Raw genomic sequence first — 27,882 nt, 5'->3', positions numbered from 1 at the left:
GATGATAGAAAGGAAATCCAAGCATACCAGTAATTGCTATAAACATAAATGGACTAAACTCTCCAGATAGTTTCAAAATAAAGATAGGGGTAAAACATAAAAACATAAATTTAAGCTATGTGGCTTTTAAAGGAGACATAGAAAAAAATAATAAAAAAACTCCCCTAGTAATTATTATCCAAAATATAGACTTTAAGACAAAAAGAATTACTAGAGATGAAAAAGTATGCAATAAAAAGAGTTTCAATACATTATGAAGGAATACACAAATGTTAATAATAGTAATAAAAACAGCAAGATTAGAGATGTGTCAAAGATTCAAACTGATTATTAAGGGTTATAATTATATATTTATACTACAATTTGGAAAATATAAATGAAATGGGAACATTCCTAGAAAAATACAGATCATCCAAAATTGACTCAAGTAGAAATAGAAAACTTGAGTCATTTTAGATTGGTTTTAAAGTAAGTTTTTCCAGTCATTTAAAAGACAGATAAAAGCAATCTCACAAATTCTTCCAAAGAGAAAAGAAGGAAGATACAGATGGCCCCTGACTTAAAACTGTTCAACTTATGACTTTTGAACTTCAGGCTGGTGTGAAAGTAATGTGAACTCAAGTAGAAATTGGGGTTCAAATTTTGATCTGGCTGGTGATATGCAGTCTGCTGCTCTCCTGTGATGCTGAGCAGAGGCAGCGACCCACCCCATCACCAGAATAAACAACTGAACCACCTACAATCATTCTGCACCAATATAACCATTCTGGCTTTCACTTTCGTACAGTATGAAGTCAATTACATGAGCTAATGCACACTTTTTTTAATAAAATAGGTTTTGTGTTAGATCATTTTGCCCAACTCTAAGCTAATTTAAGTGCTCTGCACCATTTAAGGTAGGCTAGGCTAAGCTGTGATGTTCGATACATTAGGCATATCAAATGCACTTTTTGACTTGTGATATTTTCAACTTACCATGGGTTTATCAGGGTGTAACCCCATTGTAAGTTGTGGAAGAGTATACTCCTCAATTCATTTTATGACACTAGTATTTCCTATAACAAAAGTACATGAGGATAACAAGAAAAAATTTAGTCTCACTCATGAAGACAGATTAAACAATCATAAAAATTATTAGCTTACTGAATTGAGAAATGGATTAAAAGTTAAATATTATGAGCTAGGCACATTTACACAGTTGGTTTAATTAGAAAATTGATTAACTATATACACATATATAATAAAAGTAAAACCATATGATACATTTTAATAAATACAGAAAAAGCATCTAATAAGATACAGCATCATTTATGAGGAAGGGAAGCAGGCTCCCTGCTGAGCAGAGAGCCCGAAATGAGGCTCGATCCTAGGACCCTGGAATCATGACCCAAGCCGAAGGCAGAGGCTTTAACCCACGGAGCCACCCAGGCACCCCTAAAAAATCTCATACTTCTTGGTGAAATTTAAAAATATTCTCTTTAAGACTGGGAATAAAGGCAAAATATTTCTAAAGCATTTGTTTTCTTCTGCCTCTTTATGTTTACCAGAAAACGGGGTGTCTCGACCAAGATGGCGATATAGGAGGCTCTTGAATTTCCCCCTTCCATGTGATGCACCGACTATACATGGAGCAATTTCCTCTGAGAGAAATTCAGAAACTAGCTGAGTGACTCCTACACAGGGCAACTGAGAAATATCCACATTGAAAAGGCCTGCATCTTGGTGCTGACTGCAATTCTCCTCTTTGAAACACTGACAAGTTCTGGCATGTGCTCAACCACTGGGAGATACTAAGAAAAAAGGCAGTGGCTTAGACAATCACAAAGGTGTTTGTCTATATCTATACCCATACCTATGTCCATATCTATATCTATATCCATATCTATATGAATATCTGTATCCATATATCTATATCTGCCTCTATTTCTCTAGAAATTATCAGAAATATATGGATTTTAGAAATACAAGGAATATAGCCAGCCTTATAAATGAAGGAAATCCTGCTATTTGTAACCACATGGATGGTCCTGAAAGGAGTTAGGGCATTATGCTAAGGGAAAAAAGCTGGACAGAGACAGAAAACACTGCATGGTATCACTTATATGTGAAATTTAAAAAATAAATAAATAAAAGCCAAACTCCTAGAGACAGATTGTAGAATGGTGACTGCCAGGGGCTGATGTAGGGGGAAATAAAGAGATAATGCTATAAGGGTATAAATTTTCAGTAGTCATGAGTATGGATTTAATGTTAACATGATGACTACAGTTGGTAATACTACATTGTCTAACACTTATTTTCCTAAGAGAGTAGAACTTTTTTAAAAATAAAAAATCGTATTTTTTTATTTTTGTGCACATACACGCAAGGGGAGGGGGGCGGGTAACAGCAGGAGAAGCAGGTTCCCTGAGCAGGGAGCTTGATGCAGAGCTCGATCCCAAAGACCCTGAGATCATGACCTAAGCCAAAAGCAGATGCTTAACTGACTGAGCTACCCAGGTGCCCTAAGAGAGCAGAACCTAAGAGAGTTCATACACACACACACACACACACACACACACACACAAAGATAAACATATGAGGTGATTGATGTGTCCATTAACTTGATTGTGTGAGTCCTTTCACAATGTATATGTATATCAAATCATCATACTGTATGATACTTAAGGTATATGGCAATTTTATTTGTCAATTATACCTCAATAAAACTAAAAAAAAATTGAGTATTACACAATTTACAATAAAAAAGGAATAAGAAAAGAATGTACACTTTGACCATTCCTATTTAAATTACCAATTTGTTTGTTTAAATTATTGGTTCTAGGAGTGCCTGGGTGCCTAAGTCAGTTAGGCAGCCAACTCTGGATTTCAGCTCAGGTCATGATCTCAGGGTTCTGGGATTGAGCCCCAAGTCAGGCTCCCTGCTCAGCATGAAAGCTGCTTGTCCCTCTCCCTCTACATCTTCCCCCCCAACCCTAGCTCACTCTCTCTCTCTCTCTCTCAAATAAATAAATAAATAAAACCTTAAAAAATTTTTACTGGTTGTAACCAGTATAGTAAAATAAAAAGTTTTTAAAAGTATAAGGAATAAAGAATAGACAAGATGCAATAAAATGGATACTATTTGTAAGATGATATGATTATATAAAAAATATCTAACAAAAGATATTCCAGCCATTTTTTTTGAAGAAAATTATAAAACCTTACAGCAAAGACTTTTAAAGAAGAGATAAATTGAGCATGGTAGACCATGCTATTGGATAAGAGGACTCAACATTTGTATGGAAGAGTAAATGGCTGAGATAGATATAATTGTTGAAGTAAAAAGCCAAAAAGGAGTGCTTGGCAGAAACAGTTATAAAGACTTTTTAGAAGTCTGTACTATTAGGACAGCATGGGTTTGGTGTAAGGACAGAAAAATGAGCCAATGGAACAAAACAGAGACTCTGGAAATAAGTTGGACATATACAGACACTTAATTTTTAACAGAATGGGTACTGAAAACCAGTGTTAAGAAAGTATGTCACTAAATGACTCTGGAACAATTGGTTATCTATAGAGAAAAAAGAAAACTGCATAAAATTGACTGTATAAAGATAACTCCAGGTAGACGAAAGGTTTAAAGCTAAACTACAGCACTTGTAGAAGATGAATACATTGAGGATCTGTATGATCGTGAAGTAGGAAGACTTCTTAAACAGAATACAAAAGTACAAAGCATGAAAGCACTAGAAACATGTGGTTATGTTAAAGTTGAAGGTTAACTTTAACAAGAGACACTAAAAACCAGTGAAAACTGAAGCTATAAACTGAGAATATATCTGCAACATAGGAAATGGAGGATTAGTACAGTATTCATACTATATAAATAACTGCTTACAAATAAACTTTTTAAAAAATTAATGACTCAAAGGTGGTAACTGAGTAGGAATAGAAATTTCACAGAAGAGGAAACACAAATGGCCAGTAAACATGAAAAGATGCTTCACCTCATTAGTTATCATGGATATGCAAATTAAATAGCCAGTGAGACAGTATTTCACAACCACCAGATTGTCAACAATTTTTAAAAATCAGATAATGTCAAGTGTTGCCAAGGAGTTAACACAAAGGAAAGCTTATCTGTTGTTGGTTGGAGTATGAAGTGATACCTCAACTTGGAAAAATAGTTCGGCATTTCTTCATTCAGTGTGTATTAATTAACTACTTAAAATACATTTGGTACTATTCTGGGACCACAGCATGAGCAAAACAGATAAAATTGTCATTTCAGGTTGAAATGTACATCTCTTAGGTCAAAATTCCACTTCCTGGAAAGTGTAGGGCCTACAGAACATAACTATATAACCTGGAGAAATCTACATATGTAGATTTCTTGGAATCTACAATACTGCTTCTAAGTCAAACTAAGGAAGAAAGATGATAACCAAAATGTGTATTGTCAGTGGAATGGGTAAATAAATTGGAGTATGGGATACAAAAGAATATAAAACACTGAAGATGAATAAACTACATCTATATATAAAAAGGAATCTCAAAAATTATGTTAGTGGAAAAGCTAAATATATTTTTTTATTTATTTGTTTATCTTTTTTAAGTAGGCTCTGTGCCCAAAGTGAGGCTTGAACTCACAACCCCGAGATCAAGAGTCACATGCTCTACTGATTGAGCCAGCCCCAAAACTAAACATATTATAAAGACATATTCATATTTATTAGTAAACTATAAAGAAAAGCAAAAGCCTAACAGACAATTCTGCAGAAGAATTACTTCTAGGCAATAAGAAAGAAGTAAGGGGCATCTAAGGTAGAGTTTTATTTTTGAGTTAGGTTATTCGGGAGTTTGATCTTTTCAAAATTACATCTATATTTTATACACCCTTTGAAAATATTTTATATTTTACAATAAAAAAATACATGTCCTTAACATACTAATTGGGCTAAGTTTTTTTGTTTATCAATTTGGATCAAAATAATAAAATAGTAAAATCAAAAACTCACATATGTTACTGCTTCTATATCATATAAAAATAGTATATCCAATAGCAGTATAATTTTGTCTCAGTGAAAAGTTAAAAAGGAACTTAAAAGTATCAGAAAACCAAGTAAAGGATATATGATAACATAGTTATTAAGAGCAAAATCTACAGAATTACACAAAGTCGTCTGAAGGTTCAGCTGAATTGGTACTCAAAAAATATATTTATATGTGTAGATTCTTCCAGAGATCTAACTCCCATGGTAGAATCAATCTAAAATTTGTCCCACTAAGAAATAAACCTTAAAAACAGTTAACAAACATGTTAGCAATTCATTTGTAAGAGTTTATATAATATAGAGCCATTCATATAAATTGATCCAGCATAGTGTTTATAATATAAGAATTCACATTTAGTGAACACTATTCAAATATAATTTCAGTTCAAGACCAGCAGATGAGGCTACGGTAATGCTTTTCTGAATAGAAATATTGAAATTGAGGTTCTTTCTAAGAGGTTAATGATTACTTTGACCGTTTAAACCAAATTCTAATAAATAACTTCTCTTTACACTGTAGCTAGGAAGTTAGGGAGGAACTACCATCCTTGATGCACAGAACAGTGCCTGCACATATAAATATTGTTTACAGAAGATTCTTAATTTTAGATTTCTGTAGTTTAAAACATTAATAATTTTGATGTAAAAATAAAAAGCTTATTCAATGACCAACATGCACTTTATATGAATTCCAAATTTATGCCCTTACTGGTAAGTATATACTCATCTATGATTTTATGGAATTTTCACAATGAATATAAACAAATGAGCATTGCCATGAATTAATATTACTACTGTATATCCATGGGAAACTATGCAACAATAATTAAATTCATAGAATGAATATTCAATTTCACCCATTAGATCAAGAACTACACATTTTTCAAAACTTCAGTATAATAAGAAAAAAGGCTTCTCTGATTAAAGATAAAGTATACAACATTCAATCAAATAATCAGATTTCTAAACACCTAAGTATTTAGAAATGTCAAGTGAAATTAGTCTAGGGGATTGTCAATTTTAAGCGAAAAGGTTAGTCGTAAATGAAACACTGCTTTTTTAGGCATGATCTGTAGAGTCAATAACAAAAACAAGGTTTGACTACCTTAAAATTACCCACCATATATATAAATATTTCCATGTGTGTAAATGTGTGTGCGTTTATATATGTATACATATAAAAGTATACATGTTTTCCCTTTTTTTTTGAGATACATGTACATAAAGTCATTTTAGACATTTTCTCTGGATGCTATAAATTAAGGTGTTAGGTTTTTACACAATGTATTTTTGGTATGTAGTCATAATGTTCTCCAATTCTCTAGTTCTGTCAGTTTCACAATGCTCTAGGGTGTGAAATTGACAAGAAATGGTGCAAAACCAACAACCTGAAGCATAGAACTTTAATAAGAAGTTACCATGCACAATGTTTGAGAAAGACTAGAAAAATAAATATTTGACAGCAATGACTATGCTCCAATTTGATGAGATGTTTCAAACAAAGAATCCCAGATTCTTCCAAATGCATGAGTCCTTCTATATGTACAAATGTTTAAAAAATCGAAGTAGGATAATCCAGACAAATACCACACTACCTAAGAACCTTAGAGGGAAAGATATGGAAGAATGAAATCTTACAGTCACAGCAGTTGCTTATTTCCCTAGAGTTAAGCTATAGTTCCCACTTTTGCATTCTTATAGATAATGGTCATTTCAAACCCTCTCTCTGAAGCAGCCTTTTTAAATTTCCTTCCCGCAAATCTGAAATAACAATTTAAAAAAGGAAGAGTGTGGAAGGTCACCTTTGGTATTGTGTGTTTTCCATCATTAAAATCTGTCTACTCATTGCCCTAACAAATTAGTTACCATTATTTGGCAGCCCAGAAATCTTTTAAACATTAAATGTGATTTTATATAAAAAGGACTTAGCATAGTGGCTGGCACAAGTAAGAACTCAATGAACTGTGATGGTGGAGGTACACGTTCCTCATTATGTCACTCTTGACCGCTCCTATTCTAGACTTTCTACATTACTTTATGAGGGCAAAGTCCAATATTAGTAGCCAAAGAAGCAGCCAGAAAAATATGGGCTGCTTCTGTTTTCTTAATAAGGGATTTATAATGATGAGGAGGAGGAAGAGGAAATAATATTAGTAATGATGCTGTCTTTGTGCTTTATAAACATCTTTCAAAGACATCATTTCATGTAACAGGCATAGCATCTCTGTAAGTTTTGTAGAGCAGATATCACTTTCCTTATCTTAAGGATGAGGAAATTAAACCTCAGAGAGGTTGAAAAAGTAGCCCAAAGGACACTGACTGCACATTAGGCCATTGAATGCAAAATGGAGACCAGAAGCCACATCACTTCAACCCAAGTACTCCCTTATGATTTAAATCAGCATGGCACTCCATCTTGAAATATTAATCCTTTGGAGCAAGTAGAGTTTCATGTGGGTGTTTCATGGAACTCCTGGACTAACGATCAGTTCAAATAAATGAATAAGTACTCAACATTAAAAACAGATCCCTTGCTGCCTCGGTTTGGGTATAGCAAAAGGAAGACAATTTATCAGATAACATTTCAGTTTCTTTGACTTTATTATTCTTATATATTGAATTATTATTCTGAAAAATTATTCTTATAAATTGAAAATATATTTAAATGGACTCTAAATTATTGTACTTAAAAATATTCTTCAGTTTAGTTTTTCCAAAAAATAACACTGAAAACAATGTAAAATACAACTGAGTTATTTTCTGGTCCACAGAACTTTCAAAGGGAGTTGTGTTAGCTAAGCAATATTAGGATCCTACAGCATGAATTATCTTATAATGAAATACCTGGGAAAAGTTCTATGTAATTGGGAAAATAATATCTTCAAAGTAAATGATTGCTACAGTTATAAATGTATACTTCTGGCCTTTTAAGGATTAACCATGAGAAAAACATTAATGTTCACTACCCAAAAATATTTATACATTTCTTAAGTAGACTATAATAATATAGTCTTTCTGCTTAGATATAAGCTTTATTTTTAAAAACTTAGAATTATATATAAACAAGGTTGGATTGGGAATTATTTGATTAAAAATGTAACCAATGAACCCGTCCAAATAAAAACTCTTTTGAATAACCCCCATGGAAAAACAACATGTCACACCTAAATTCTACATATTTAAGCCATATGTAGCACATCAAAGCTACCATAAAGGGACTGAAAAGATTTATTTTGAACATTGAGAAAATCTTACTTGTGAGCAGATGCCTAGACTTAGCCTGGAGGCAGCAGGTTTTCATTGGGTGGGTAATCACATCACTGGGGCATTTTGTGAAGTCTCTAGAAAGGATATTTAGTAGTAAAAAGCATGCATATTGAAGTTAATAAACCAGCTAGGCACGTAAGATATTTCTGAAGAGCCTCCCCCAATCACAATGAATGCCCTAAGTCTTAAAAACAAGCAGTTCATTCCTGTTCTCTGAGGACAACTGCCCTTCGTCAAGTTTGACTCTGACAAAAATCAGTGAGAATTTTGCCTGAACAAAATGCACTAAACTCCTGCAGCAGAGGCATCTTCATAATAATCTCTCGCTTGATTCCTCAAGTTCTCAGGGCAGCTAATTCTGGAGAAACTCAGAACACATTGCAAATTTTCTTGTTTTTGTTTTTTATTTTTAACTACAAATGCAATCCATCTTCAAAAATCTACACAAATGCTAAAAAAAGGCCACTACGAAATGAAGTCATATGAAAAATAACCCTAGAATTGTTCAGCTTAAGGGGTTCATAAAGAGTACTAAAAATGTCCAAATCTCTCACATAGGAGGTAAGGAATGTGAAGCCCAGAGACTTAATATGACTTACTGAAGTTCTCAAAGTCAGGGGGTGCAGCCTCAGGATAAGAACCCAGAAAACCCAAATCATCTCGTGTTCTTTCCACCACACCATGACCACTTTCATATGGAAAGGAGTGTGAAAGAGACACATTTGTGAAGTTGGGATCTTAAAATTTTTTTCTTTCTCATAGTGAAGCCCCGTTTTGGCCCCCAAGAAAGCAGCATTATTTTATGTGTAAGTATTTCTAAAAATAATTCTAGTTTAAATCTACTATTATCTGGTCTCAATATGTTGCACTTTCTTTCCAAAGGGCTGATGTCATCAGAAATCCTTAATATTGGTTAGCAAACTGTGGTCTTTAATTGCTAAAGACAACATCTGTAAATTCTCAGTCAGGAGAACTCTGGGACCACAAAAAAAAAAAAAAAAAAATCAGGGCTACTTTAATGCATGAGTGATAGAAATCAGTGTGAAACATACACTTCAAGTAGTCTTGTCATTTTATGTATTTACAGGTTTATAACCCATTTATGAATTCTTGATAAAATATTAAATCAGGAAACTACTAAAAATTATTAAAACAGGGTAGCACAAATAGTTTTTAAATTTTTCTTAAATCTAAAGCCTAAAGTAACATCTTCTAAAAAGATTCAAATATTTATATTTTAAGCTAGAGTATCAGGCAGAAAAAAGGTTAAATCCTAATAACATAGTGGAGCTAAAACACGACTTTGGGGCACCTGGGTGGCTCAGTGGGTTAAGCCTCTGCCTTCTGCTCTGGTCATGATCCCAGAGTCCTGGGATCAAGCCTGCCTTGGGCTCTCTCTGCTCAGCAGGGAGCCTGCTTCCCCCTCTCTCTCTGCCTGCCTCTCTGCCTACTCCTGATCTCTGTCAAATAAATAAATAAAATCTTAAAAAAAAAAACAGACTTCAAACAAAATTTAGTTCATATTAAATATTTATCACTAGAGTAAAAACTGGATTAAAGAAAACTAATGAAAATATTTTTTGTACTCAGAAAAATGGGAAATTAAGTTTCTTTTTTGTTCAAGTTTCCTGAAAATCCCAGAATGAAACATTTAATTTTCTAGGACACATTGATAGACAGAGGTAAGAAGGCTACACAGCTAGAGCTGAATTAATCAAGCAAACATCATTGAGAATCAGCAGAACTTTCCTGGTGATTAAACTCAGTTTGAGACAGCTGGAGGTGGACCCAATCTTGCCGGAGATTCCATGAGAACAGAATGTTAAGGGCACAAAACGGTCTTCAAAAACAGACTATGTAAACCATTGTAAACCTGTCAGTATTTTCAAGTATATAGGGTAATATGTGAGTAAAAATCAAGAGGGTAAACCTCACATTTTCAAATTAGAGATATCTTATTAACTAGTATAGCTTCTTACCTAATTTCATTATTATTTTTCGAGTTGGATCATGTTTACATGAAATATTTGCCTTCTCCAATTTCCTAAAATTTCCAAGGGTCATGGAACTATTAATAATCAGAAATGCGAAAGACTGAATACCGTAGTGTTCCAAGGCTGGAATTACTTTAATTGTTAATTCTAAATTATTAAATCTAACTATATCTGGATTCCCGTTTGATCTATTTAATACCAATGTTGGAAAAATTCCAAAATTGTCCACACCCCTAATTAGAGTGGCCATACATCACAGTAAAAAGCAACCCGACTTTATGCCTGGGTCCTGGCTAAATCATAAATAACTCTTAAAAGGGTCCCATTTTGATGATAAATGATATAACCATCAACTATATAAAACTTTGAATGGCTTCTTCCCTTACTCTCCTAGTCCCTAAGAAGACTTTCTTCCATGTAACTTAATACTAGAAAAGAAATTAATGCTGACTTCTCCTTAATAGAAAATTTTCAATTTCAATATACAAGCTTGACTTTTTAGGTGTTACCTCCTGTCCCTTCCCACTTTGTAACCAGTATGAATTTTGCTTCTTCCTATGGAAATTGTGCATTACTGTTCTGACATTCCCTGCCCCCAGTCCTCCAACCCCTTAGTGCTTAGTTGGCTTGGAAGGACAGACTTACTTGAAAATATTAAATTTATGACAATGTTTTAAAATCACTAAGTAACTTAAAAATCAATTACTGCAATACAGTTCATTTGTAAACTGGGTACAGCTTTTGTACTGATAAAAGAATAATTTAGGACAAAATTTATGGTTAATAAATACCATTGTAAAAACACCTCAATGAATGAATGATAAGGAATGGACTTCATAGACAGGTGGTTTAGTGTGAAGAAATAGAAAAATTCTTATGCCACAAAGAGAAAGGGACAGAAGGGTGACAAGATAAAGGAGAAGAAGCATAAAATCAAAAGTGTAATTAAGTTTGAAAGAAACCCTGTCACCTACTGGCTTTGCACAATGACTAGCATGTCCTAAGGCACCAAAAGTTATAAACTTGTTCTACTGGGATATTTTTATCTTTTTTACTGTAAAAATGTAACTCAGACTTTATCATGGAAGTCACTTGTTAAAATGGACTAGGTTTTTAGAAATAAATATTGAGCGGACTGAAATGCATTTAGTCTTCAAGTGAAATATGCATACATTGGCCTTCAATCTGTAATGTTCAGGTCCGGCTAATATTGTTCCACTTTTGTACAAAAGATGAAGCCAAGGCTATAAATGTAGAAAAGTGTACCTCTGCTTTAATTTTTCACAACTGTCTTGTTTCTAAGTCTCATACTAGGTTCTGTAGCATATGCAACTTTGTTTCATCATCACTCCTATCCAATCAGGTACGTTTTACAGATGCAAAAACTGAGTTTAGAGACTTTAGACAACTTTCCCACAGAGCTGATAAAAGTCAGGGTCAGGGTTTGAACCTCTGGCTGCCAGCTGCCAAATCCCGAACTCCTTGCCACTGTGCTCTGTAATCTCTCTCTGAAGAGCTCCTTCACAATCAACTTATTTGTGGTGCTTCTTCTCAAAGACTCTCCATTACCTGCCCAGTAGAGCACAACCCCCTTGAACCAGTCTCTAAGGTGGTTTTAGAACAAGCTGAAAGCATTAAAAAACCCACATGCCAGCAGTTTGGATTTAATTGATCGGGGTAGAGTGTAGGCATCAGCACTATTTAAAAGTTCCCCAATGGATTGTAACATGCTGCTGCAGCTGGGAAGTCTCCCAGAGACTTGCATCCAGGGGTCCCCTGCAACTGGCTTGTCTGCTCTGCCAAAACGCTGTTTCCTGACAGTTCTTCCCAGCCATCTCACCCTCAGACATACCACAAACCACCATTCTTTACACAAAGAAATAATGCCCATCAGAGGAAAGAAAGTCCTACTTTTTCAGCTTCACATCTCCTTTCTGTACAAAGGTTCAGCCTTTGCAGTTTGAGTATCACAATTCCTGCGCTGATTCTTGGGCACTTCTTTGAAATTAAAAATGTGTAACATGGAAAGTTTGTAAGTCATCTTTCTCTGATCTATTCCTGCTGCCATTTTTATGAGGCAAAGAGAGATGGAAATTCATAGAGTATTAGTATTAGGTCAACCACGATTATATCTAGTTAGCTTAGAGCACCGTGCCAATGAGGCTAATATTGTGACTTTCACATCTAGTTAGCTCTGTTTGGATTCACAAACCCAAACCACCTTTAATCCGGGGTAGGCAATGCACAAATGTCAGCAATTATGCAGTTGATCATAATAGAGATGTGTATATGTGAATGTGTATGTGTGTGTGTGTGTGTGTGTGTGTGTATCTGTGAAAATCCAAAGGCATCATCTTCAAATGCAAGCAAGAGCATATTTTTAAAAAGCAACAGTGTAGCCAACTTAGACCGATTAGAAGAGAGAAGGAAAATGTCTAGTTGATCAACAGTTAGCTGATCATAATATTAACCAAGTCCTTCATGCCACGTTTCTGCAAGCTAACATTGAATATAATATAAAATCACTCCCACTTCAGCTCAGCTGGGATTTTGAGTTATTAAACAAAAAGAATGTGTTAAATTAACATTCACACTCAGCATTAAACCCCTAGAAGCAAAGGAATTGAAGATAAGACGTCCATTGTCAAATCATGACTTTGTATTACAGTCCCAAAGGTAAGATCACCCAGTATTATGTATTTCTCAGAAAACTAAATGTATGAGATTAAAAAACAAACCCTCTGCACAAAAGGGTGAGCTCAGTGCAATACTGAATGCTGTCATGTTTGTGGATTTAAGGCATGCCTTCCTATTATTTTAATGTAGTTTTGTTCTTTCTTCTTTTCCTTTTCATATATTAGTGTGACTCACATTGAGGTACTTCAGAAGTTTTCATTTCACAAAGCTGAGGTCCCTCACGTCCCTGCTGTTTTACACGGACTAACACATCTGAACGGATTTTATGGAAGAGACCCACAAGTGATATTGTTCAAGCATGAATATTTGAGTGTATTTCCTGAAAGTTCTGGAAGGAAAAACACACATCAGGTAGGCTAAGGCTGGACACCAGGACTGAACACAGAGGGTCAATACAGCACCTGCTCAGGAATTGACCAAAGAGCAGCTTTTCACATTGGGACAGACATGTGGGAGGACAAAGGCCAATAGACTGGATCATCATCCAATTACCCGGGAAAATGGCTTCTGCCTTCCTCACCTATTAACCGTGGCCGGAAACCATGCAGTCATCATCTGGCAACTCTACAAGCTTTCACTAGGACAACTTTTAATTACATCACATTCCTATCATTTTCTCTCTGCCTCTTTCATCTTTCTTTCTTTTTATATGAATATATCTGTTATTCTCAAAAGTAAACTTCTCCAAAGTAAAAGTATGTTAAAAAATTCAAGAGTACAAAAGGGTATAATACTTAAATGAAAGTCTACTTCAAAGAGTATGAAAGGGAATACAGTCAAAAGTAATTCTACTTTGATCTCCATCTCTAGACTCCCTATGAAATGGATTCATCCCTTCTTTTTCTCTTTCTTCTCCTTCCTCCCCCTTCTTCTCTCTCCGCATATATTTGTATGTATATACCTAATACACACACAAACATATCTCTAATGGAAACAACATATATTTTGTACTGCATATTTCTTGTTTTACTTATACCTTACACATTATCCCATATCAGTTGTTACTGTTACTGAAATTCATATGTTAAAATCCTAATGCCTAATGCGATGGCATCAGAAAGTGGGGACTTTGGGAGATGATTATGTCACAAGGGTAGAGTCTTCATAAATGGGATTTATGTTCTTATAAAAGAGACCCCACAGAGATCCTGTGTCCCTTCTGCCATGTGAAGATACACAAAAAGTCTACAACCTGGAAAAAAGACCTCACCTGACCATGCTGCCCGCTGACCTTGGATTTCCAGCTTCTAAAACTATGAGAAAGACATTTCTGTTGTTTATAAGCTACTCCATCTGGAGTATTTTGTCATAGCAGCCCAAACAGGCTAAGACAATGTCACCTTGCATGGATGAACCATGATTATTACCATCACCCATTGCTGGGTATTTTTTTCTATATCTTCCTGCAACAAATAATGTCAGAATAAAGTCCTGTATGGATTTGTACATAGATACATGCAACAAAATTTGCTGCTCTATGTGACTTTGTTTACATATGCAAGCATACACACAGACTAAATCTGGGGTAGTGGAATTGCTGGGCCAAAAGATACGCATATTCTAAGTTTGGGTAGTTATTGCCACATTGCCTTGTCAAATACACAAATGAATTTACACTCCATCCAACAATGAACAAGAGTACTTCCATGACCATACATTTGCTAACTCATTGTATTATCATAAGATTTGATCTTGCCCATCTCATAAGAAAGTCTCACTGTATTTTTAATTAGATAAATGTTTTTATGAGTGGCAATTAGCAAATCATGTATTGAGTTCTGGACAAGTAATCACAGATCCTGTACTTAATGGTAGTCTCTCTTAGTCAATGTTTTAAATATATTATGTATTATGTATGTGTCTAGTGTTGTAGTGAAGTTCACATATTTAAAAAAATTAGGACATAGTTCTTAGCTCAAGCAGTCTTGGAGAGAAAAATATTTAGGGATAAGTATAATAAGAGAATATGAATTACATATAGAAATGGTTAACTTTGGGTAAAAAGCTTGTCCCTTAAATATACCTTACTAATCTGTTTTTACATTTTATAAACATATTCAAATGGGATAAGGAAAAAATATATAATATGCTTGTCTACAAGAAGCACCATGACAATTAAAGCTAAAAACTAAAGATCCTGATCCAATGAAAAATTATCTTAGGTGACCCATCTATACTTATAATCTATATTTATTGAAATAAGAGTATGCAGAATAATTTATCAAACTATCTTACTTGATACTTATTCTAGGGACTTGGAGCTTTGTCTGAAAAAAAAAAAAAAAAGGACACAGCCTGTCCTCTGACCACTGTTTTTCAGATGTTGTTAAGCTCTTTTGATTAACAGAATCCAAACACAAACTTTTGTCTTCTGCCCTTCCTCCTCTCCCAACTCACTGAACCATTAAACTTTTAATATATGGTGATTCTTATTAACCGTTGGATTTGTTATACCATACTAAAGAAGGTTGCCCTTTAATAAGGGTGTGTTAAGGATAGTTAATTATATTACACAGAAATCCTTTAAGTATTCAGATCCCATAAAATGTGATAATAATGTTAACATTATTGACTGGTAAGGTTACTACTTGAGCTTTTAATTATCTTTCCAACCTTCTTTACAAGCTGTCTTCCAATCAACAGGAAGGCTTTAAAATTTTATTCCTGGACTAAATTTGATTCACTGATCATACACCCTTTCCACATTTTCCCTTAATTTCCAAACTTCATTACATTGTTTATGGCCAACTGGTAATTTCTCCTCCAAAAGTAAACCTTTGAGCTGGGCTGCCCACAGACGGAGGCAGAAGAAGCTGATGTGTGGAAGGTGCTGAACGGGGGTTCAGAAGTCTAGGTTTGACTTCCAGTTCTGCTATTTGGCAAGTCATTCCCCAGATGCTGATTTAATATTACTGTAATGAGCAAATACTTAACTACTTTATTTACTTCCCAGGGTTATGGTAGGGATCAAGTGAAATTATGGGTGGAAATGGATGATGAGAATTAGCAATTAGTTTCCTCAATCTCCTTTCAAAATCTCCCTTCTGTATCTATGCCCAGCAGTCTACACGGCCTACACTTTCCCAAAGCCTCCCCCGTGGGCCATGTTATTTGAGTCTTCCACACTCTAGCCCTGTATTTCTCACCAAAATTTACCTGCTTTAGGTTTTATCTCTCAAACTCTAATTTTTACTAGAAGACAGCTATAACAGAAGAAAGAATAATTTGTAAGTAATAATGGGTTACATTTATTGAGTACTTCATGCATTTATTGAGTACCTCATGCCAAACCATAAAGCTATCATTGGCAATCTTACAGCTTTTACTATAACTTCTGATTATATCATATTCTTGCCATTTTCCCTCAGTTTGACACACCAAGAACTTTATATACAATACTCTCACTTAATCTTTACAGCAAATGCATGCATGGAAGCCATTCTTCTTCTTCTCCAGCTGAGGAAACTGAGACTTGGAAAGTGAAGTAATTTGCGCAGTCATACAGCTAAGTTGTGGTGGAGCCAAGGCTTTGAACCTTTGAATGCTTGAAACTTCCCCATAATCACTGCACTCTGCTGCTTCTCCTTCATGCAGAACTAATGTAATGGACAAATTCTCATTGATGTATTACCTTATTTATTTAACATGCTCCTGCAATTACGGAGTCTAAAGTTGAAAGATCTACTTTTTTTAAGAGTTATTTATTATAGAGAGAAAAAGAAAGGGTACACGCACAAGTAGGGGGAGGGGTAGAAGAAGAGAGAGAAACCTGAAGCAGACTCCACAGTGAGCAGGGAGCCTGACACAGGACCCTGAGATCATGACCTGAGCCAAAACCAAGTCAGTTGTTGAACTGACTGTGCCACTCAGGTGCCCCTGGAAAATCATCTACTTTAACCATCCATCCAATCCTTATTCTTCTCTATCACACACCTAAGTCACATTCTGCCTTTTGCTTCAATCAGGGACATACTCTATGTCCAAAAAAAGAATCTCTTCATATTCAGACAACTCTTTTAAGAAGTTCTTTATATCACATAAAGATCTTTCTTCCTGAAAAGCCCATCCACTGATCTTAATTTTACCTGAAAACTTTATTGAAAAGGAGGTAGATGGGGGGAATTTGATGAAATAGATAGAGGTGATTAAAAGTATACCTATTGTGATGAGCACTGAGTCATGTATAGAATTACTGAATCATTACGTTGTACACCTGAAACTAATATAACACTGTATGTTAATTATATTTCAATAAAAAATTTAGGAAACAAACAAACAGAAAAAGAAAAAAATTCAAATAAAAAGGAAGGGGGAATAAAGAAAGGAAACACTATAACTCAAACGTTATAATAAATCATCTAATGATCTCTTCTCCTTGGCAAAGTACTGAGCATACCTTGGCCATGGTAGTTCAAATGAAAGCACTTAAAGCTCTCTGCATCTCTCCCAAACCTCAGGCATACTCTGACCAACTGAGGAAACTTCACTGATACAGGTATTCAATTTCTTCTAATCCCACCTAAAATACTATATTAAGATCGTAGGGGGTGATCATGTTATGCTTTTGATTCATTCATGAGTTTATGGTTTAATATTCCTACAACTTTTCTCTCTCCCTACTTCATTTACTGTAGCTGAAATTGACCTTGTTGGAGTTGATCCATCTTTTGAAAGAGTGCTTCTAACTGGGACTGCCACTGGAATCGCCTTGGGAGTTTTAAAAATATTGCTTCCCGTGTAGCGCTCCTAGAGATTCTGATTTATTTGTATGAGATGTGGCCTAGGTTTTGAGATTTATATTAGTTGTATTTCCCTATGTACTCATTTTCTCACCTTCATGTCATCTACAGATGCAATAGCCAAGTCATCAATGTTCTCCCCAAGTCATTGCAGAGTCCTAGACCCTCACTTTAAGTGAATAATTGGCCAGGTACACTTGGGTGTAGGGATTCAACCAATTACAAATCTACCAAATTACATTATCATTCAGTCCACAGTTTTCTATTCTACTCACAAAATAATATCAAATAATATCAAAAAGATTTGGTTAAGGGGCGCCTGGGTGGCTCAGTGGGTTAAGCCGCTGCCTTCGGCTCGGGTCATGATCTCAGGGTCCTGGGATCGAGTCCCACATTGGGCTCTCCGCTCGGCGGGGAGCCTGCTTCCTCCTCTCTCTCTCTGCCTGCCTCTCTGCCTACTTGTGATCTCTCTCTGTCAAATAAATAAATAAAATCTTTAAAAAAAAAAAAAGATTTGGTTAAATGTCTTACAGAAGGCGAGTCTCTAGGGCAGTGTTTAAAAGCATGGATTCTGGAGCCTCCTCTCATAAAGTAGGTATATCAGCACTTACTGATAAGGGTGTTACAAGACTAAATGAGATGAAGCCTCTGGCATATAGTTGGTTTGAAAGTGTCAATTATCACTGCTGTTGTTTTGCAGCCTTTTTATGCACTTTTTACTGCAAACACTTGATTAAAGGACAATGATAAAACTTGTTGATAGAGGTCCAATATTGGTTAAATCAGTTGTAGCTAAAGCAAGAAATAAGTGTTAGAGATCATTTCTAAGCCATCCCTATTTTTTCCCTACCCCAGTTAAACATGATTCATAAACCATTAAAGGATTTCTAACTATTGTGTATACAGAGTGACATCCACGGCTTGCTCCCCCTAATTTGCATAAAAGTTTTTATACACCTAAATTGCACAATATTTGAAAACTTCAGTTAAGCAAGAATTAACTAATTTGTCATAAATATTGTATTACCCATTGCACAAAAATAAAAATATATAAAATGTAGACAAATGCGAGAAAAAAATCCCTGTGGATTAATTTCTGAATCTGCTAACTCCTGAATATTTTGAAATTTCTTCAAAATTCAAGCTCCTCTTTCTTGTTCTCCAAGAAAAAACACTTGAGTAAAGAAATACACCTCGGGTATCTGAGTGACTCAGTCATTTAAGCGTCTGCCTTTGGCTCAGGTCATGATCCCGGGGTCCCTGGAGTGAGCCCTGCGTCTGGCTTCCTGCTCAGTGAGAAGTCTGTTTCTCCCTCTACCTCTGCCCCTCCACCCTGCTCATGCACATGCTCGCGCATGCCCTCTCTCTCTCTTTCAAATAATAAAATCTTAAAAAAAAAAAAATACCACCTTAACTTGCTGGTAGAAACAGAGGGCTTCTAGATGTAAAGTCATTACCTCCATCATCTTCTAAAAAACCAGCACTACCAAAGAGTGAATCAGAGGGGGGAAAATAGAAGTAGAATTATCATAGATCTCCAAATGAAATTCACACACCAATTTGAAATGTTGGCAAAAAGATGTTCGGTTAAATAGCCTGATGGTATTTCAGACTCCCTGGATGGAACAAGCAGACGAAAATTCCTCGCTCTGACAGAATAGGCATTTCCTGTGGGAGGCACCTGTTTATTATTCAATTGCCATTTGTCGAAAAAATATAGCTTTGAGCAATCTCATCTTTTAGGAAATTAAAAGAAATAGAATTCCTCAAATTACTAGCAAATTTAACTTACTAGTCCCTTTCCTAAGAATCTGAGGAGGAGTTAGGAAAAATGTTTTTTGAGGATACATAGTTATTAAAATTCATATTATGGATTCACACTGGTATTTTGCTGTAACAAACAGACCACACGGCCAGACAGGATTGGAACAATAGACTCTGAGAAATGAATTAGATCATTGTGGGTGTGGGAGGTACCATTTAACTGAAAGAAGATATGGTTTATTGAACAGTTCTTTATTGGGTAGTTAAGAGTTAATCCATTTCCAAAACTTGAGTTAATTGCTCCCACATTCAACTGATCAGTTTGGACTCAGAATTGGTTTTCTGGTTTGACACGTCACGTGATGGACAGAGAACCGAGGTGCTATTTTAGACTGGGTATAAAAAGGTTAACTTAAAGAAGTTACCCCAAACATCTCCTCTGCATTATTTACTAATCAAGTGCAGGGTAGCCTAACACAAAGTTCTGTTAAAGTATAAGTAGTTTACTTCTATTTTTTTTTATCTTGAGAATCAAATTATTAACTGATGTCTAGCCACTCTCCGTGGGGATATTTATTAAAAAAGAAAATAGTGAGTGAGGGAGATACTAGGAAGTGAAAAGTGAGAAGAAAGGTAATGCAAAGTCTGAGTGAGCAAAGAGGATTTTAAAATATAGCCTTAGGTGAGATAAAGGAAAATGAATCTTTATTCCTCTATTTCTCTGTGGGGAGGTTGCCCAGATGTTTAAAAGTAGCATTCAGAACCAGGATGGAACATTCTGCTCTGTTCCGGTAAGGTTAAAATTGGAGTAACTCTGGGCTGGGAACAAGATTTTGCTTTTCTTTTTCTTTTTTTTTTTTTTGACAAATAACATGTGTACAATGGGTATTACATTAATATATTAAAAAGTAGTTCTTCAATAAAAACCGGTCTATAAATATTTTGATACTGTATGAGGTACCTAGTAGGTATACAGTAAATCTTTATTCTCTTCTACTCAGCTGTGGCACATTGAATAATGTGAGAGACCTCTCATTAGGCATCTTAACTACAACAAAATAGTTAATTTGTAAGAATCTCAAACTTGTTAAAGGAAGACAATCCTGAAAATATTCTAGTTGGTAAAGGATAACAATTGAGCATTAATTGTACAATTCTCATTATTCTCTATCTAAAATGTTATCAACAACTGTTACTTAATATGCTGCCTTTACTGTTTTATCTCAGTAATTATAGGAGGCTTTCATATCCGTGCTTATGATTTCTGCTCTACAATCCTATTTTTTATACCATTTTAAGTTTCTCAAATGGAAACTTTGTTTTCTTTGGAGTTCCTAGGCATAAGCTCCAAAAGTATGAACTGCTTTTACAGGAATGTGAAACCTCCATTTTGGCTTTGACAGACCCAATTTTCTAGGTAATAAAGATTCACCTTCTTACTTAGAAACTAGATAGGGTTCCCATGTTCAATACAGGAGACCCTGTCAAATTTGAGTTTCAGCTAAACAATGAATAATTTTTAGTACAAGTATGTCCCAAATACTGCCTGGGACATACTTATACTAAAAAGTATTCAATACCACAGCAACAAACGTCAAAACAAACTACCAACTATATAATTAGTCCAAACTAACAACTGTACGTGTACAACAGGATAGCTCACCAAACATGGATAGTACTTTGATTTTGTCAAAATGTTTCTGAATTAAAGTAGGTTTACTACTTACTTTACTATATGCTATATTTTATAACTAATCATTTTTAAAATCTGCTGAAGGAAATGCAGGGTTGCTAGCTCTTGATATAAAATCAAAAAGATGCAGGTGAATTTCACAGATACATAGAATCTCACATCCCCATGATAACTTTCTAAATCCTACTTCTTGTGAAAGAGAAATTGCTATTAATTTTATGCTAAATTATCCTTTGCTTCAACTAGTAAATTTCTATGATCTATGTAATATGACAAGTTTTACTGTTCTAGAAGAATTCTGACATTCTAAAACTTCTTTTAAGGTTTCATTTACTAAACATGTTAGATCATCAGAAATCTAAATCCCTTCTAATCTTCTAATTCTCAACCCACAAACCCAATTTGTTTCGTAGGCTTCGGGAAGTGAGAAACATGAGATATTTATTTGTAAGTCAAAATCTAAAGGAAAATCCCTTTGACAATCTGAGGATGACTTGTGACATGACATCCGCAAAAGAGCAGAAGAAAAATAAGTTGTTTAAAATTATGCCTCAATGAAAATCAGAAAACCTTCTAATTATAATGGAACATATCATATGCCTGCATTTCAATAAATATCATTTTATCTTGGATGCTTAATCATGTGAAATCACTTAACGTAGGCTAAAATCCATGGATTAAAAAGAAAAAAAAATCATGAAATTCAAGATTTCAGAAGTGTTTTCATTTCCATTGTCAAGGCCATTTGGAAAAAAATAAAGTACAATAGCACCATTCTAATGTGTACCCTAATCCATCTGTCTATATCCATTACCACCATACAAGAAAAAACACAAGAATAAATACTTCATTAAATGTGCTGGTAGTTCGTTTTGACCACCTCTATTTCAAAATGTATTATGACTAGCAAAACTTTCAAGAAAGGTTATTTTCTGATGGAAAGACAAGGCTAAGAAAATAATTCCTACAATATTTACAAGTGCATTTCATCTATTACCACTCTGTGGAAACAAATAAAAACTGTCTTTAATATTTATATAATTTTAGCATTTGAGAGCTTTTCTCAAGATGAGGCAGTTACATGAAAGACGGTATTTTCAACATTTTTAATTTATCTTCAGACTGTTTAGTTTTATTCCACAGCACATGCATGTATAATAAAGTACAGGTACTTTATATCAACTGTGAAATATAGAAAAGCCTGGTCCTCTCTCCAGCATTGCTGTAAGATGTGTTACCAAACAAGCAGGTAAGTCCAATGATGACCTGCACAATATAGTCAGCACTAATAGAGTGATCTTCTCCAAATGCATTACAAAAAGATGAAAAAATACCTTACACTTCAGAACATAGCAATTTTGATGTCACACATCCAGGGAATTCCAAAGTGACAAACATTAGTAACTTTAAATCTGTAGGGTCTGGATTAAAAACATAAAGGAACTTCGGACAAATGACAATGCATTCAGAAAAAAGAGACAAGGTCGAAGGGAAGAGTCTCTTCTTGAGGGTCTAATTAGGTGCCCCCCTCCCTCTGCTTTTTAAAAATTTATCTCATACGGACACCTTAGCAGAAGCCATCAGCTTTGACAGAACACCGAAATCCTGGCAGTGAACCATAAATTGACCATTACCATAAAAAGAGCTGCTAAATGAGAAACCATGTGCTCAGTATAAAACTAATTTCATGCTTTCAAAAGCACACAGTGGCTTCTAGCAAGATAGTGGCCCTGGGACTTGCTGAGACAGATTGGCGAACACAAATGGTTTGCTCCTGATGCGTCTGCTTAGCCAAGCTTCACATGTACTGGCAGTAAACGGGGTTCTCGAATCTTCTGTCAAATGAATACACACTTATCTATAACTTCAGAGTTGAAAGCTATAAAACAGCTGCCTCAAATAAATTTAGCAGGGAAAAACACATACACATATATAAATACATACCCCATGTGCCATGTTAGCTTCCAGTCAAAAAAAATAGATTTCTCTGCAGACCTAACATACTAAACCGACACTTAATAAGCATACTGCTTTGTGAATACATCATAACTCCCGGTCCTTTCTTCTTTAGAAACAGCTTCTCATCATGTAGGAATTGGGAGTTCGAAAAGCCTAAGCAACAGGACTCCCTTCTACTCCGGGGCTAACTTCGAGCTTGCCCTTGTCTCGTTGGCTTGCAAATACTCTATACTTATAATGCTGCATCTGACCTTTCCAGGCATGGTGATCTACTAATTGAACTTTCCGGGTCAGCATCTGTACTTTATTTACACTTAAGTAATAAAATCTGCTACATTTAAACGTCACGTCTAATTAAAAATGCTTTATGAAGAAATGCTACTAATTTTCTCCTTCTTTCATTCAATATACTATCTCCAAAAATCAATTACTATAGGTTGCCCAGTGCCTGACAGGTCATAACTTTGAATTATTAATGTCAAGCTTAACAAGGTGTCAAGTCCAGGATGTAATTTTTTTCACTTACTTTCTTAGTTATATCAGAACCATCACTTGTTTCTTCCTATTTTTCATGTCAAAGATTCTACAAAGTACATTCAGTTCACAGTCTTTTACATGTATATACGTACCTGAAGCACATCATAGCCCTGCTAATTACCTACTTTCAGTAATGACAGCAAATTGCATAATATTACTGACTTGTTCTGAATGTTTAAAATGCAAAGGAAGTCACCTACTGTTAAGATGTCCTCGGCAAACAGCTAGCACAGAAAGAAAAGAATGCTATCACACCGTGCATTTAAGGAGTGACTTCCCAATAAAATTAAAGAATCTTCTATTTTGCTTCACGGTACTGCCCCTTCCAATCTGTCAGCACGACACGATAAACACAATTGATAACTCCACAGGATTCAACCCAGCACACAAATCTGTTACTGACACACCAGAGCCCCCATCCAAGTTTTAGAATAAAAATGCTCACCTCTGCTAGGAAGTCCACTCCACATCCTGGCTGGGCTTTCACCAGCTCTGAGAGCAACCAAGTTGGATAAACAAAACTTCCAGTATGTAACCAGTGTGATGCACGGCGCTCCCAAGACTTGGCTCCAGCCCTGATTATCTGTGTGACGGTACCGCGCTATATCGGTGCAGCTCCAAACCTTCCCAGATGCTGGCTTATTGCACTGCTCATTGAAAATCCTTTACATGCTGGCAACATTTTAGGAAAGGACAAGTACACTCGGAGTCATTTGTAAAGAAAGCAGAGCAATTTCAATGCTATATCTCCATGCGTGCTGAAACCAGAATCACTGTCAACCTACAAGTCTGAGGTGGATTTATGCCGAGAAACAGGCAACCTAAGCCTTCATTATCAATGCATGAAATCAGCCACTGTGATCAAATTCAAGCAAACCACAAAAAGGATATGATTATGAAAGGCTCCACAGATTTAGCACCAAACCTTGTGGAAGGAAGAATCATCTACTGAAATTGTGTAAATGTTAAAAATAGCTCGGGCTTTTCAACAATGAGCAGGATGCAGAGAAGAAATCAGGAGTATATATTATAGGGACTGATCGTAAAAGCTGCAAAATTCAAAATAGCTGTAGGTTCCTGAGACTTTTCTACAGACAAATAAAATCACTAGAGGCTCTCACAATTATAACAAAAAAAAATTTCCACGTGTTTGATGTAGGTAAAGAACAAATTAAATATACTTTAACCCCTAATTGCTGGTCTCTAAATTAAAATAATAATAAGAGTAAAAGCATGCAGGAATATGCTAACAGCAGGGCAAAAGCCCATCCAATTTACTCTAAGACAAATTCTTAAACAGTAAAGATTAAAATGTGCTCTGTATAACAAGAAAATCAACACACAAAGTAAAGAATATTTTTAACCCCACAGTTCTTGATCACTTATTATTTTTTAAAAACTCTATAGCTCATGAAAATCCCTACCCTCACCACCCCAACTTTGTACCCTCACCTTTCCTTTCCCCATCTTTTCTCTCTCAACACTAAAATATAAGATGCAAGACATAGCTGACAACTCTTAAAAAAGGTACAAGGTAGACTATCCTAGAAAGTAGCAGCAATGATTTGAGATCATAAAATAAGGAGCTTTGATACATGCAAAGTGCAAAGCAAAAAGGACATGAAACATTTATCAAAAATCTCAAAAGTAACTGGAAGAAATTCCTAGTCAGTAGCATTGACAAAGAACAAAGTTAAGGTTCTAGTCAGATTTTTAAAGATGGGCTTTAGGTTATCAGTGAGATTCTATATAGACAGAGCAAAGCAGGAGCCAAGCAAGGCAACCCCGATTTGAGGATCTTATACCACTACCTCTTAGGTGCCACATTCAGTAGTATCTACTAAATCCAAAACATCTGTGTATAAACAAGCACTGCGCCCAACATATATTTACATAGCACAGCATTTGGAACAACTTTAAACATGGCACCCACAAAGGTATCCACATTATATCTCTGTGTGTATATCTGACTCCTTATAGGCCACTAGTTAGAACCCCTTCCGTGGGTTCTAACCCACGGTCATGCACACAAGCATGTTTGTCCACGCCCCAGGAAAATGCCCTTATCCTGTTGCAGTTACTTCTACTACCTGACTTCCATTCATTGTGTGCCTCATGATTCACTGATTCAGCAACTACTCAGTGTTTTCTCTCTGTCTCTGGCTCTGTGTGTGTGCTTTTTTAATCTTAGAAAATAGTTCATGAGAGACCGTGTGCCGAAAACTCCTTTTATTATTACCATACATGCAACTCCTTAGTAATAAGATAAAAGTTTAAAGTGAAACCATAATATTTGATTATCGGTCCTTAATCCCTAATCTAAAACCTTAATGCCAGATGCATTTCAGAATTCAAACGCTTTCAGATTTTAGAAAGATAATACTCTGCATAGACCATGAATTATGTAATGCCTCCAGTAGAGTCTGGGGCAACACGCTATAGTCAAACACGTTAACATTTCTGCAGCAAAACATGTGCATATTCATACTAGTTGGGATAAATAAAGACTGTAATTAACCTCATATCAGTTCAGGTCAGGTTTTGCCATCAATATGAATTATAAAACCTTCTGATTTTCAGGGCTTCTTGGGTTGCGAGAATTACAGGTGAGGAGACCTGTAGAAATGTTTACCTAACACTGTTAAAGGGATTGGATTGGAAAATGGTTCCTAAACGTGTGTTCTCTTGCTTGAACAAGAGATTTGGAGATTAATGTTGCTTTAGCAGAAAGTCGAAAAATATGAGAGAAGGTGCGGAGACACACAGCAGAGGAGAGATGGACATGTAATGCAGGATGAAGAAACTAGGGCACAAGAGAAGAAAGTAAGAAGAAGCCACTCAGAATTACTGTGTTGAGAAAAAAAAAAAAAAACCCAAAATATAATTATAATGATGTCAAACACTCACCGATGAACTACTTTATACCCAGTAATGTGAAAGGCACTAGACAAAAATTTTTTTAGCAATGTACTTTAAAATTTTCAAAAGAAATTTTTAAAAGGAAGAATGTATCTCCCTCTCTTTTCATTGTACCCCAAAACAAAACATCCATAATGTATAACGTCATGTGTGAGAAATGTCACTAACAAAAATAAGCTTTATGAAGTAAAGGTCCCTGTTTTATTGGTACATGTCATGTACTATTTGGTATAAGAGTTCTTCAAAATCACTTGTAGAAAAAAAATGTAGTAATGTTTTTTACCATCAATACTCAATTTAACTTTAAAACCCTTTTTTAAAAGGAATATTTCTCCTCCCAAATATGAATATCTGCTGTGTTAACTTCGAGTGGTCCTATGAGTATAATTCCCAAATTCTTTTTTAAAGTAGGTACGTTAAAGATGTTTAAGATAGCATTGACCCTGGACTTAAGACTTTGGGCCTATAGAACATTCATCATCTTCAAAGGTGGTCAAAGGGTACCAATTTGCACTTATGTAGGACGACTAAGTCTAGAGAGTTAAGGTACAGCATGATGCCTATCAATACTGTACTGAATACTGGAATTCTGCTAAGAGAAATTTCAGTCATTCTCGTCACACACACACAAAATAGTAGTCATATGAGGAGATGGGTATGTTAATTAGCTTGACGACAGCAATCATTTCATTATATATATGTATACTGAGTCTTGTTGTACACATTAAATACATACAATTCTTATTTTAAAAATGAAAAGACTCTACATACTCTACCTAAAAAGAAGAACATTTCTTGAGTGACTTTTGGGGCCCAGACGTGCAGTGAAGAAGAGTTCCAGAGGCATTTAGGAGAATGTTCGTCATCCTATTTGCTCACTGTGCAAAGTGTAACAGAATGTGTGGCTCCAATTTTAAAATCTAGAATATGGTCACAAAGTCATATTCCATCTGAAGAAAGAAACTGCATTCATTCATTTCTGACAGGAGAACATAATTTAGTGAATTCTTTCTTTAGTAACTGAAATAGTGCCCCAGGGGTTTGCTGGGGTTATTGCCGCTTCTAAAAGCAACTGACTATCTGAGTACATAACTCCCCAGCATCAAAATCAATATCTCTTTATACCTTTTACATCATCTCCACATAAGAACGTAAACTTCCAGCCTCTATAGGCCAAGAGTCTCTGGACTGCAAGGCTGGCTCACCAGAGGGCAGGCTCTTGAAATGAGTCCACATAAAGTGAATGCCATCACACTTAGGCCAAAAGAAAAGAAAGA

General features: G+C 35.3%; 1 protein-coding gene across 7 annotated transcripts in view; it reads right to left on the bottom strand.

Annotated features, from left to right (window-relative positions):
* ZNF385B (zinc finger protein 385B) overlaps positions 1-27,882 on the bottom strand; it is a 417,541-nt gene that overhangs the window by 274,903 nt on the left and 114,756 nt on the right. The window contains exon 1 of one of the 7 annotated variants that reach the window (XM_045066768.1): positions 24,132-24,900. The exons of the other annotated variants lie outside the window; for them this stretch is intronic. Coding sequence (XP_044922703.1) covers positions 24,132-24,156 — 25 coding nt within the window. The 5' untranslated portion in view covers positions 24,157-24,900. Of the gene's footprint in view, positions 1-24,131; positions 24,901-27,882 lie in introns of those variants that run through there. 7 annotated transcript variants of the gene reach the window in all.

This window comes from Mustela putorius, unplaced genomic scaffold (genome assembly GCF_011764305.1).
Source record: "Mustela putorius furo isolate JIRA1106 unplaced genomic scaffold, ASM1176430v1.1 tig00003869_pilon_pilon_pilon, whole genome shotgun sequence".
Lineage (NCBI taxonomy): Eukaryota > Metazoa > Chordata > Mammalia > Carnivora > Mustelidae > Mustela > Mustela putorius.
This window is presented reverse-complemented; position numbering and strand designations above follow the sequence as displayed.